Raw genomic sequence first — 13,194 nt, forward strand, 5'->3', positions numbered from 1 at the left:
CCTCCCTCTCCATACCTCACTGCAATTATTCTAAGCCTTATCTTCCAGCTCCATAAAACATGCCCATCCACCTCACCAATGTATCTGCACTCCAACCCACCAGCAGATTGCTTTGCAGGTTCTTCTCAGACAAAAGGTAGGTACAACACGCTTCTGTTTCCACTCCCTGATGTAGTAGACACTGTTGACTGACTGGTTAACTCAATACTCATTCCCAGATACTGGGTGATACTGAGACAGCTAAATATTCACTTTCTAAGACCGACTTGCATAGACGGATCGTCATGTGACACAGTTATGACTAATGAGATACAAAACAAAGTCTGCTGGGGAGCTTCTAAGAAAGCTTGCTTTCCTGACCAAAGGGAAAGGATTAATGAAAATTGCCCTTTCTTGGGTGCCTGGGTGGCTCAGTTGGTTAAGCGACTGCCTTCGGCTCAGGTCATGACCCTGGAGTCCCGGGATCGAGTCCCACATCGGGCTCCCTGCACAGCAGGGAGACTGCTTCTCCCTTTGACCCTCCCCTCATCTCATGCTCTCTCTCTCTCTCATTCTCTCTCTCAAATAAATAAATAAAATCTTTAAAAAAAAAAAGAAAATTGCCCTTTCTTCTTCATGATTTGAAAGCCTGATATCAGGAGCTGTAACACCAATGAATATGAAAGAATGGCCAAGAACATTACAAAAATTCAGGCCCTAATATTTCCAATCCAAGGAACCAATACTGGCAGTTGCCTACCCTCAGATTTCTTGTTCTGTGAGAAAAATAAGCCCAATTTGTCTAAGCCATTGTTAGTCACGTTTTCTGTTATTTGCAGCTGAAAACTCTTAAATTATCTATCAACAAATATATCCACCTATACCTATCCTTATTTCCTTCCATCATGTCTCAGGAAAAAGTGTCCTATCTCGTGTCCGAGGTTAATCTCATGGCCTTTGTTCTTGAATCCTTCCTTCTATTCTCCTTTGAAAAAACAGATCTTCTTTCTCATGGATCTTTAACTTTTCCCTTTCCACTAGATACTACTCTAGACATATAAACAGGCTCAGGTCTCCTCCACCTTAAAAATATTGCTTCCCGCTACAGAAAATCATCAAATCACAAAGGAAGAGAGCAAGAAAAAAAGGAACAAGGGAATTATGAAATAGCCAGAAAACAATTAATAAAATGACAATAAGTCCATACCTATCAACAATTATTTTAAATGTAAATGGACTAACCTCTCCAATTAAAAGACACAGAGTGGCTTGAATGCTCTCATACATGCTGAAAGGAGTATGTTATTACAACTCTTACGAAATATAATTTAGTAATATCTAAAACAATTTTAAATCACATGAACTTTGATTTAGAAATTCTACTTTGAGAAATTTATCTCGCAGACATATGCATACATGAAATACAGCAAATGTACAAGAATATCCATTGCAACATTGTTTTTAATAATGAAAAATATTGGAAATAATGTCCATGTCCCTCAATAGAATACAAATACAATGTTTGGCATAAAATCAAAGACAACCAGACATAGGAGAGAGAAGATTACAAGAACAAGAAACAACAGAAAAAATAGATTATAGTAAATCTATTACTGTGGTGATAGCATTTAATGCTATGAAACACCTTTTCCAATGAATTCAGTAAAAACAAAGGTATAGAATAAGTGGATAGCATGCTACTAATTTTGAACTATGCATATATTTCCAATTTTGAAAATAAAATAATTTAATTTTAGTAAATGACACAAAAAACCTTTCTAGATGTTTTCCACTGCTAGAAAATAAACTCCAAATTCCCTAATGTGACACAAAAAAAATTCACTATCTGAACCTCATTTATTGTTTTAGCTTGTATCTTGCCTTTCACCGTAATATCCTATACTCTAGCCACAACATAAACATAAAAACAATGCATAGTTCTCAAAATTCAACTTTTCTCTCAATTCATACTTATATATCTTTATCACTTGAAAAACTAAGATAATGCTTTCTTCATAGGGATGCAGTAAGAACTGATATAATGCAAGCAAAGTACACCAAAGCTCATTAACTGCTATTTTTGGAAATGGCAGACAGGGTGATTTAGACCAACTCTCCCTTTAAAGACCAACTAGATAAATTGAAAAATACAAAAATTAATCTGCTAAAAGAAATTTGAGTGCTAACAATGTAGTCAAGAATTTCGGAGCCAACAGAAATAAACCCACAATTACATGGTCAATTAATCTTTGACAAAAAAGGCAAGAATATGCAATAGAAAAAAACATTCTCTTTAACAAGTGGTGCTGGGAAAATTGGACAGCTACCTGCAAAAGAATGAAACTGCACCACTTTCTTACACCAGAGACAAAAATAAACTAGAAATGGATTAAGGACCTAAATGTGAGACTAAAACCATAAAACTCCTACAAGACAGCAAAGTCAGTAATTTCTCAGACATTGGCCATAATCATATCTTTCTGGATATGTCTCCCGAGGCAAGGGAAACAAAAGCCAAAGTAAACTATTGGGACTATATCAAAATAAGAAGCTTCTGCACAGCAAAAAAACAAGCAACAAAACTAAAAGACAACCTACTGAATGAAGAAGATATCGGCAAATGACAAAGCTGGTAAAGGGTTGATATCAAAAATATATAAGGAACTGATACAACTCAAAACCAAAAAACAAATAATCCAATTTAAAAATGGGCAGAAGACATGAACAGATATTTTTCCAAAGAAGACATCCAGATGGTTAACAGATACATGAAAAAATGCTCAACATCTCTCATCATCAGGGAAATGCAAATCAAAACTACAATGAGATATCACCTCACACCTGTCAGAATGACTAAAATCAAAACCACAAGAAACAAGTGTTGGCGAGGATATGGAGAAAAAGGAATCCCATGCACTGTTGGTGGGAATGCAAACTGTGCAGCCACTCTAGAAAACAGTATGGAGTTTCCTCAAAAAGTTAAAAATAGGGCACCTGGGTGGCTCAGTCATTAAGCATCTGCCTTCGGCTCAGGTCATGATCCCAGGGTCCTGGGATCGAGCCCCGCATCAGGCTCCCTGCTCAGCGGGAAGCCTGCTTCTCCCTCTCCCACTCCCCCTGCTTGTGTTCCCTCTCTCGCTGTGTCTCTCTTTGTCAAATAAATAAATAAAATCTTAAAAAAAAAAAAAGTTAAAAATAGAACTACTCTATGATCCAGCAATTACACCACTAGATATTTACCCCAAAAATACAAAAACACTAATTCATGTATGTATATTGTACACAATAGCCAAATTATGGAAACAGCCCAAATGTCCAGCAATAGATGAATGGATAAAGAAGATGTGGTATACATACACAATGGAATATTACTCGGCCATAAAAAATGAAATCTTACCATTTGCAACGACATGGAAGGAGCTAGAGAGTATAATGTTAAGCAAAATAAGTCAGTCAGAGAAAGACGAATACCAAGATTTCACTCAGATGTGGAAGTTAAGAAACAGTACAAACATGCAAAGGAAAAAAGAGAGAGACAAACCAAGAAACACACTCTTAAATATAGAGAACAAACTGATGGTTACCAAGGAGAGGTGGGGGGGGAATGGGTGAAATAAGTGTTGGGGATTAAAAAGTACACTTAACGACGATAAGCACTGAGTAATCTATAGAATTATTGAATCACTATATTGTATACCTGAAACTAATATAACACTGTACGTTAACTACACTGGAATTACAATAAAAAACTTTTAAAAAGGTAATATAACTGACAATATAAAAAAAAGAAGTGGTTTATATTTACAATGGAATATTACTTAGCCATAGAAAAGAATGAAATCTTGCCATCTGCAACAACACAGATAGATCTAGAGAGTGTAATACTAAGGGAAATAAGTCAGTCAGAGAAAGACGAATACCACGATTTCACTCATATGTGGAAGTTAAGAAACAAAACAAACAAGGAAAAAAAAGAGAGAGACAAACTAAAGAAACAGACCCTTAACTTTAGAGAATAAACTGAGGATTACAGAGGTGGGTGGGGGGATGGGTGAAATAGGTGAAGAGGATGAAGAGTACACTTCTCTTGATGAGCAGTGAGTAATACATGGAACTATTCAAGCACTATAAACTAACATAAACTGAAACTAATATAATACTGTAAGTTAACTACACTGGAGTTAAAATTAATAATAATAATAACAGTAATAATAATAATAATAATAATAATAATAAATTTTTAAAAAGGAATTCTGGCGCCAAAACTCATTGAGGAAAACAAAATTCCCAGAGGTGAGGAATCTTGGAAGATGTCAGAGTAGGAAGCACCAGGAACCTGCCTCCCCCGGTAAACAACAATTGCACTGGCAGAATCTAATGTAACTCTTTTGGAACCCTGGAGTCTTAAGGCTTTCACCTTCCAGGGAAAGGCTTGCAGAGTAAATTGGGTTCATTTTGGTCAATTAGAGTTGCTAACACAATAGCAGCAGCTAACCTTCCCTATCCCCAGCCCTGTGGCAGACAGCTGTGCATGTGTTCTGGAGCATTCTGCATACAGCTGCAAAAGCCAGGGCGAGCAGAAAAGACCCTGTCTACCAAATCTCAGGGATCTGAGCTCTGATCTCTGATTGCTGCTGCAAATCACAGAGGTGCAGACAAGGCAGGTGGCCACTGTGGTTGCTCCACATGGTTGCAAGCCCAGTCCCCTTCAGGCTGAAGGGACTTCCAGGAATTTAAAGAGACATTGACCTTTTTACCCCCAATCTTCATTTTTCTCTTTTTCCTCCTTTTAGAAAGCAGACATGAAAGATTAGGACATTCAAAAGCAAAATGCATTTGTAGGGAAAAATTAGAAAGTGACCACACATGCCCAGGAAAAGGCACATACTAGAGAGGACCTAAGAAGGCCCTAAGTTTTACCTCAGGCTGATCCTTGGCACAGTCTACAAGTAAAAAAAAAACAAAAAACAAAAAACATTAAAGATAAGTTAAAAATGGTGAACTTTGTGTTAGTGAATTTTATCTCAAAGGAAAACAAAAGAATAAAAATGAAGTAATAAATTAGTGGGACCAGCAGATCCCACACCAAAGTTAACACCAAAGGGTATTTTTTTAGGTTGACGGAAAATAATCCCATTTGAAATAAAGAACAGTGAAAAGAGTACATATGTGGGCAAATCTAAATGAATAAGGTAATATGCTGTGTTAAATAATGACAAAATTCTTGACAGTCTCATGAGTTCGCAAGTTTGAGAAATACCGAACAGGGCCAAGTAAGAACTGGAGGGAAATCTTCTCAGAAGTCTTTTGACCGTACAGCTCATAAAAGGGTGGAGATCAGAGGCGCCATCTATTTCAAATGACTAATCTCAGGAGTTCTGTTCCTAATTCAGAGTATGCATGACTCTAACACCTATCAATGAAATATATAAGGAACTCCTATTAAAAAAAAATCAATGTATTCAGTTTTCAATTTCTATTTAATTTTTCAATTCCTCAAAAATCTTACCATTGCAGAATAACACTTGGCACATAAAAAGCAGTACCTACCCTTTCTCAATCACATCATCCTTCGAAGAAATTAGATACAAAGACTTGCTCCTCCAAGGTTTTTGAACTGCTGTTTTTACTCGAGGTGGTTTCTTGGGAGATTTAGGACTTTGTAATAAACTGGATTCTTCTTTCTAAAAAATGGTAAAAAAGAAATACACAAAGTGAAAAATGAGCAATACAAAGGGGAAAAAAAAGGGCCAGAGAATAAAGCATAGCTCTGCCCATCACTAGAGGATTTCTTCTCTCAGTCTACCGCCTACCATGCTTCCCATTAGAATACAAATGTAATGCTTCCTAAATTCCTGCTTTTATACAACCAGCAGGCTGAACCCCCTCCAACTCTTTAGAATATAAGAAGAGAAAGGCCAAAGGTTTATATATCCTTATTCACAGCACTGTGAAAGAAGACTCTTTCCTAGAGGGAGAACTTCACAAAAACTTCTTTATTCTCTAACTGCATAGGTTTTAGTACATCTGAGGGGTGGGAGTAGGGTGCTGGGGAAGGGGGGTGGCAGGGCAGGGAAAGGAAGCAAGGATACAACCGGTCCATAATAAAGACCTATACCTTAACAAAACTATCTCCTTCCATTTTGGACATTTTATTTTTGTGGTTATTATTCCCATTCTTAAATGTTATTTATGATAGAGTTAACTATTTGGTAAAAGCCACATGCACATCTCAAAAAAAGTATAAACACTTAAAGGTCCAAATGTAGGAAAAAGAAACAATGATCTGAGTATGGGATATACATAAATGTAACATTACATAACACTTGAAAGTAAGGATTATGGGGGCGCCTGGGTGGCTCAGTCGTTAAGCGTCTGCCTTCGGCTCAGGTCATGGTACCAGGGTCCTGGGATCGAGCCCCGCATCGGGCTCCCTGCTCAGTGGGAAGCCTGCTTCTCCCTCTCCCACTCCCCCTGCTTGTGTTCCTGCTCTCACTGTGTCTCTCTCTGTCAAATAAATAAATAAAATCTTTAAAAAAAAAAAAGTAAGGATTATGAAATTATGACATATGGAAAAATGTGATGAAGATGTTAAAAGAAATAATGAGAATACAAAAGTGTAAGTACATTGAAATTAAAAATTCACAACAAGACCAAGAGAAAATAAGTAATAGTTGTCTACAAGTAGGTGAGATCAGAGGTGATTTGTTTAGGGAGCCCCTGGGTGGCTCAGTCGGTTAAGCGTCTGCTTTCGGCTCAGGTCATAATCTCACGGTCCTGGGATCGGTCCTGGGATCAAGCCCCAGATCGGACTCCCTGCTCAGCCCCTTCCCCCACTCATGCTCTCTCTCAAATAAATGTATAAAAGCCTTTAAAAAAAAAAAAAAGTGATTTGTCTTCAGTTTCCAAATTTACAGTAGTTTTGTTATTTTATAATTTGGAAAAAAAAAGTCAAATATGTCAACCTCTATTGGAATGTAATATATGTTGCTGGAGAGCAAGGAATGTATTTGTGATGTTTTATTATCCAGAACAAACAATAAAATCTTATATACACTCTAGGTGCCTAACAACTACTAATATTTTTTTAAGAATTCCATAAACAAAATTAATTACTTAAGTATGGTTTACACATAACTTCCTAGGTATCAGGGCTTACATCTGTTGTAGTCATTCAGAACACAGCGTGACATTAAGCAACACTCAATAAATGAGTGGCACCACAGGGGCCTGAGCTTATTAAAAGTATCATACAAACTGGTCAAATTCATAAAAACAGAACGTTGAATGGTGGTTACCAGGGGCTGCAGAAGGAGAAGGGGAGTGGTTTAATGGGTATGTGGTTTCAAATCCACAAGATAAAAAAGTTCTGGAGATCTGTTTCGCAACAATGCAAATATACTTACTACTGAAGTGTACACTTGAAAACGGTTAGGGTGGTAAATTTTACATGTTTTTTACCACATTGAAACAAGTTTTCTTAAAATAAAATAAAAAATTAAATGTCTTATACAGAGAAAAGCCTAAGTTAGAATTTTAGGCCTTTCTGGCTTGGGTGAAAACTAGAAGGGTATCCAGAAAATCCCTGATGGAGAAGAAACTAAAAGGACCCTGTGGAATTGGGGGTGGGGTGGGGTAGGTAAAGGCACTGTTCTATATCGTGATTATGATGGCAGTTACACGATGGATATGTCTGTCAAAATTCACAAAACTGTACACTAAGAACGGTAAACTTTACTGTCTATAAATTACACCTTAACACCGGTTGTGGAGCCCAACGTGGGGCTTGGACTCAGGACCCTGAAATCAAGACCTGGGCTGAGATCAATCTCTCCCCACTCCTCTGGCATTGCTGTCCTTCAAGTTCCTTTCCCTAACCACACCACTTATTCTATCTTGCCACTTACCTCCCAAATGTCATACAAATGTTATTTGTACAAACATTTCTATGTTATCAGAACACGTGCTCCCAACACGACACCTCTAAGACGTATATTAACTGGTCACATGGGCGAATGGGGGAAGATTAGATTTATCAGTAAAGTGGCAGAGAAAAAAGCCACACGGTGCAAAGGAGGTCAGGAAAATATCAAAACGGATAGGAAATCATTAGTGTGCTAAAGTGACACTAATTCAGAGTGTGGTCCTCAAACCCGCAGCAAGAGCATCACCTGGGAGGAAGCTTGTTGAAAATGGCAAATCCGTGGGCCCCACACCAGATCTCCTGACTTTAGATATTCAGGTGAAGCCCAGGAATCTATTTTTTTTAAAGATATTATTTATTTATTTGACAGAAAGAGAGAGCAGAAGCAGAGGGAAAGGGAGAAGAAGACTCCCCGCTGAGCAGGGAGCCCGATGTGGGGCTCCATCCCAGGACTCCAGGATCATGACCTGAGCTGAAGGTAGACACTTAACCGACTGAGCCACCCAGGCGCCTGCCCAGGGATCTATTTTAACAAGCTCTTTGGATGACTCTTATGCATATACGCTGAAGCTTCAGAACCACCAGGTTACCGCAGTGCTTTGAATACCGATCCTCTAGCAATCCTATCAAAACGTGGGTTCCAAAATGTGACAATTATGTTCAGGCAGGTTGAAAGCCTCAGTTCTAAGCCAACCTCCTGATTTTACAGAATGATTCTGACCCATTCCAGAGCAATTAAATCAGAATCTCTGAAGGTGGAACCCAGCCATCAGTAGGTCTTAATGAAAAGCTCTCTATGTGATTCTAATGTGCACCTAGGGCTAAGAAACCACTGACAGAGGAAACATGAAGTCTCTTCAGCTCTCAAACATGACTTATTGAAGTCAAACTTTAAGAACTGTTCTATATCTCTCTACCTTTTAAAATAAGATACCCCGAACATAAAATAATCTCTTTGGAAGGGGTTGTGTGTGACTATGGCTGGTAACACTTAACATTCTGTGATACATTTAAAGGCTATTAAGAGGGGCGCCTGGGTGGCTCAGTCAGTTAATCATCTGCCTTCAGTTCGGGTCATGATCCCGGGGTCCTGGGATCCAGCCCTATGTCAGGCTTCCTGCTCAGCAGAGAGCCTGTTTCTCCCTCTCCCTCTGCCTGCTGTTCCCCCTGCTTGTGCTCTCTCTCTGTCAAATAAATAAATAAAAATCTTTTAAAAAATAAAAAATAAGGGGCGCCTGGGTGGCTCAGTCGTTAAGCGTCTGCCTTCGGCTCAGGTCATGATCCCAGGGTCCTGGGATCGAGCCCCGCATCGGGCTCCCTGCTCCGCGGGAAGCCTGCTTCTCCCTCTCCCACTCCCCCTGCTTGTGTTCCCTCTCTCACTGTCTCTCTCTCTGTCAAATAAATAAATAAAATCTTTAAAAAAATAATAAAATAATAAAAAATAAATAAATAAAGGCTATTAAGATTAAGAAGGCTCTTTACTCCTGAAATGCACGTTTTGGCTACAAAGTATGTAGGGTTATTTACTTCTTCTGTATAAAGTTGAACTTCCCTTTTCTTTTTTGACTTTGTCCTTATCTTTTTGTACTATTTTATTCTCCCCCATTATAAAAAGTACTCACTACTTTTAATTCTGCTGTTGCTACTTCTCATTCATTCATTCATTCATATTTATTAAGCAACTATCATGTGCCGGGCACTTTGGGTAAGCGCTGATATTCCAGTAGGAGACTATAAGACAATAAACATTAATCATGTGGTCATGAGTACTATCAAGCAAAATCAAGCACAGCAGAGGGCTTGCACAGTGATGGAGGGCATCTGTGCCATCCTATGCAAGTGTGCTCATATGGAAATGTCAAGGACAGCCTCTCTGAATACGTGATGCTCGAACACACACCTAAAGCGAGTGAGGGAACAAACCACATAGATAGCTGGAAGAACAGTGCTCCACGTGAAGGGGACAACAAATGCACCACTTCCCAATTTTTGCGTGGTGTGTTCCAAGAACAGCAGAGAGGCCAGTGTGGTTGCAGTAGACCAGGTTCGAGAAGAATGGTAGGAAATGAGGTCAGGAGGTCAGCAGGGGTGTGTATAGCTGTGTAAAGACCTGGGATTTTATTCTGAGTGAGAGAGGAGGCCCCTAGGGAATCCTGAGCCGGTGAGTGACCTGATCATATATTTTTAAAGGCTCACTCTGGTTGCTTGGTGGAGAACAGACCATGGGTTTTCCTAACTCATAACTGTTGCAGGATGCACATTAACAACAACCCCCCCAAAAAAGCTTATTATAAAACTTAAGTATTAGTGCACAAAACCCAAGCATAGATATTTTATCATAAACTTAATAAAGAAATCAAAGTATCAATGTCTACCCAACCTGCACAACAGGTATCTGTGGAATGCAAGATTTAGGTCTTAATGGCAAGAGGGTTGCCATTTGTGGAAATGGGTCAACATCCTTCCTTGGTTTCTCTTGACGGAGGTGCCAGAATTTCAGTTCAGCACTAGCATGTTTTGCTGAGGATGAATGAGTAACACAGAATCTTGGTGCCCTAATCAAAGGAAAAACAAATTTAAGATTAAGCTAGACAATAAGCCTCAAAAATCAAAAGCCTACAAAATCTAGAATGCCAATGCTCACAATGATCAGTCTTACCAAATCCTTTTTCTAAAAATTCCCACTTTTTTTCTGCTGCCTCGCCTTAAAAAAAAGTTTGTCTACGATATATCAACTGCCTGAAATCACACTCACTCATATAAAGAGGCAATATACACTAGGAAAAGAACAATAAAATTACATTCAAATTACTATCTGTTTGATAAGAAAAAGAAATCTATATATCTATTGTATTGAAGGAATTTTTTAAAATAACTTACAGTTTCTAGTAAAATAAACATAAAATGCCGGGCGCCTGGGTGGCTCAGTTGGTTGGGCGGCTGCCTTCGGCTCAGGTCATGATCCTGGAGTCCCGGGATCGAGTCCCGCATCGGGCTCCCTGCTCGGCAGGGAGTCTGCTTCTCCCTCTGACCCTCCCCCCTCTCATGTGCTCTCTCTCATTCTCTCTCTCTCAAATAAATAAATAAAATCTTTAAAAAAATAAAAAAATAAAAAAAATAAACATAAAATGCCTATGTGGTCATTTTAAAGCAGTAAAAAGAGGGGGTATATGCACCCCAATATTCATAGCAGCAATGTCCACAATAGCCAAACTGTGGAAGGAACCGAGATGCCCTTCAACGGACGAATGGATAAAGAAGATGTAGTGTGTGTGTGTGTGTGTGTATATATATATATATACACACACAATGGAATATTATTCAGCCATCAGAAAGGATAAATACCCACCATTTGCATCGACATGGATGGAACTGGAGGGGATTATGCTAAGTGAAATAAGTCAAGCAGAGAAAGACAATTATCATATGGTTTCACTCATATGTGGAACATAAGGAATAGAGCGGAGGACCACGGGGAAGGGAGGGAAAACTGAATGGGAAGAAATCAGAGAGGGAGACAAACCATGAGAGCCTCTGGACTCCGGGAAACAAACTGAGGGTTACAGAAGGGAGGGGGGTGGGCGATGGGGTAAGTGCGTGATGGGCATTAAGGAGGGCATGTGTTGGGATAAGCACTGGGTGTTACACGCGACTAATGAATCGTTGAACACTACAACAGAAACCTACAATGTAGTATATGCTGCCTAACTGAACATAATAAAAAAAACTGGTAGATGAAATTCACATTTTAAAATATAAAAACATTTTTATAATGTTTAACTATACTACTAAAGTGGATTTTGATTCATATGCTCTATTTTCAAGCCTTAAATTTAAAGATAAGAACTAGTTTTACAACAATTTATATAAATGACAGACCAACAGTACTTCCAGAAACCCAGGACAAAGAATGTTTGGCACAATGTCAAGGCCACGCTTAATTGGATGGCTATCCTGGTATTTAGTCTGTGGGCTCTTTATTGGCTACAGGGCTAACCCCAGCTGTCAGGCCTGATGCTATTTGCAGCTTGGACCAGGTTTCCTCCTTGATGCCACAGCCCAAAGACAAATTCTCACTCCATATTTCAGGTCCTGGTAAAAACAACAACAACAACAACAAAAACAACAACAACAACAAAACTGCCTCCCTTTAAAACAGGTAGAAAGCAGATATTCCCCTGATGTGAACACAGGTTGGGAGTGGAAGAAAATCCAAAGTTCATAATTAGTTTAGATTCAGAGAGAACACTGTATAGATCTAGGTGGTCATCCTAACTATATTTCAGAACCTTTACTTGCATACTTAGAAATATCCAAAATGACCTCTTATTCTCATGTCAACCAGTAAGTGGGAATATCCACAAGATCCTTATCCAATAAAGCATACATGTGCTGGCCAGAAAATCTAAGTGTCTCAATTTTCTGATTTCCATCATTATACTATACTCATATGGACCCCCATAAGTCTCTGCTTATCTAAAAGTCTCTGCTTATCTAAAATGCCCCTATCAATTTAATCTTGCATTATTATTTCACTCATAGCATTAATTTTTTATTAGCCACTATGTAACTTCATCAAATATTGTGGAATAAGTTTCACAGTCAATCATAAACTGGTGTTGTATTATTTTCCATGCTTCCATCATATGAGTTCTCATGTACACTGCACACAACTTAATTCTCAAGCTCTAGAGGGTGGGAGAAGGTATGTCACATAATACGATCAAAGAAACTGTATTCAATATGATGTGTGTATGTGTGTGAGTATGTACATATGTGTGTGCATATATATCCCAATAGAAAAATGCGCAAATGAGATAAACAAGCAATTCATGAAAATTGAAATCCAAATGACCAAATGACCGATCATGGAGAAGATTATCAGCCTCACTAGTACTCAGGGAAATGCCAGTTACAACCACATGACACCGATAACACACTAAACACATACGCAAAAATTTAAAAGTTTGATAATATTAAATGCTACCATGGATTTACAACAATGGGCACTCTCTTATTCTGTTGATGAGAGCATAAATGGATACAACTGCTGTAGAAAAATGGATATGTGTACAAGAATATACATTACAGCACTGCTTTTAATTGTGAAAAGTAGGAAACAACCCAAATGTTTAAAAAAAATAGCAATTATGGTATATTCATGCAGAATACCAATATACAACAATGAAAATCAATAAAACTCTTAAACACAATTACAGACAATTCTCTCATGTAATGTTGATAGAAGACACAAAAGAATGCATACAACATGATTCCATTTATATAAAGTT

At 38.3% G+C, this 13,194-nt stretch overlaps 1 protein-coding gene across 1 annotated transcript in view; it reads right to left on the reverse strand.

Moving 5' to 3' along the window:
- Positions 1-13,194, reverse strand: part of RGS22 (regulator of G protein signaling 22) — a 118,639-nt gene that overhangs the window by 58,038 nt on the left and 47,407 nt on the right. The window contains exons 10-11 of the mRNA XM_032421902.1: positions 10,284-10,458; positions 5,530-5,663 (exon numbers count right to left, since the gene is read on the reverse strand). Of these exons, the coding sequence (XP_032277793.1) occupies positions 5,530-5,663; positions 10,284-10,458 (309 nt within the window). The remainder of the gene's footprint in view (positions 1-5,529; positions 5,664-10,283; positions 10,459-13,194) is intronic.

The sequence above is a fragment of the Phoca vitulina genome, unplaced genomic scaffold, assembly GCF_004348235.1.
Source record: "Phoca vitulina isolate PV1807 unplaced genomic scaffold, GSC_HSeal_1.0 scaffold25, whole genome shotgun sequence".
Classification (NCBI taxonomy): domain Eukaryota; kingdom Metazoa; phylum Chordata; class Mammalia; order Carnivora; family Phocidae; genus Phoca; species Phoca vitulina.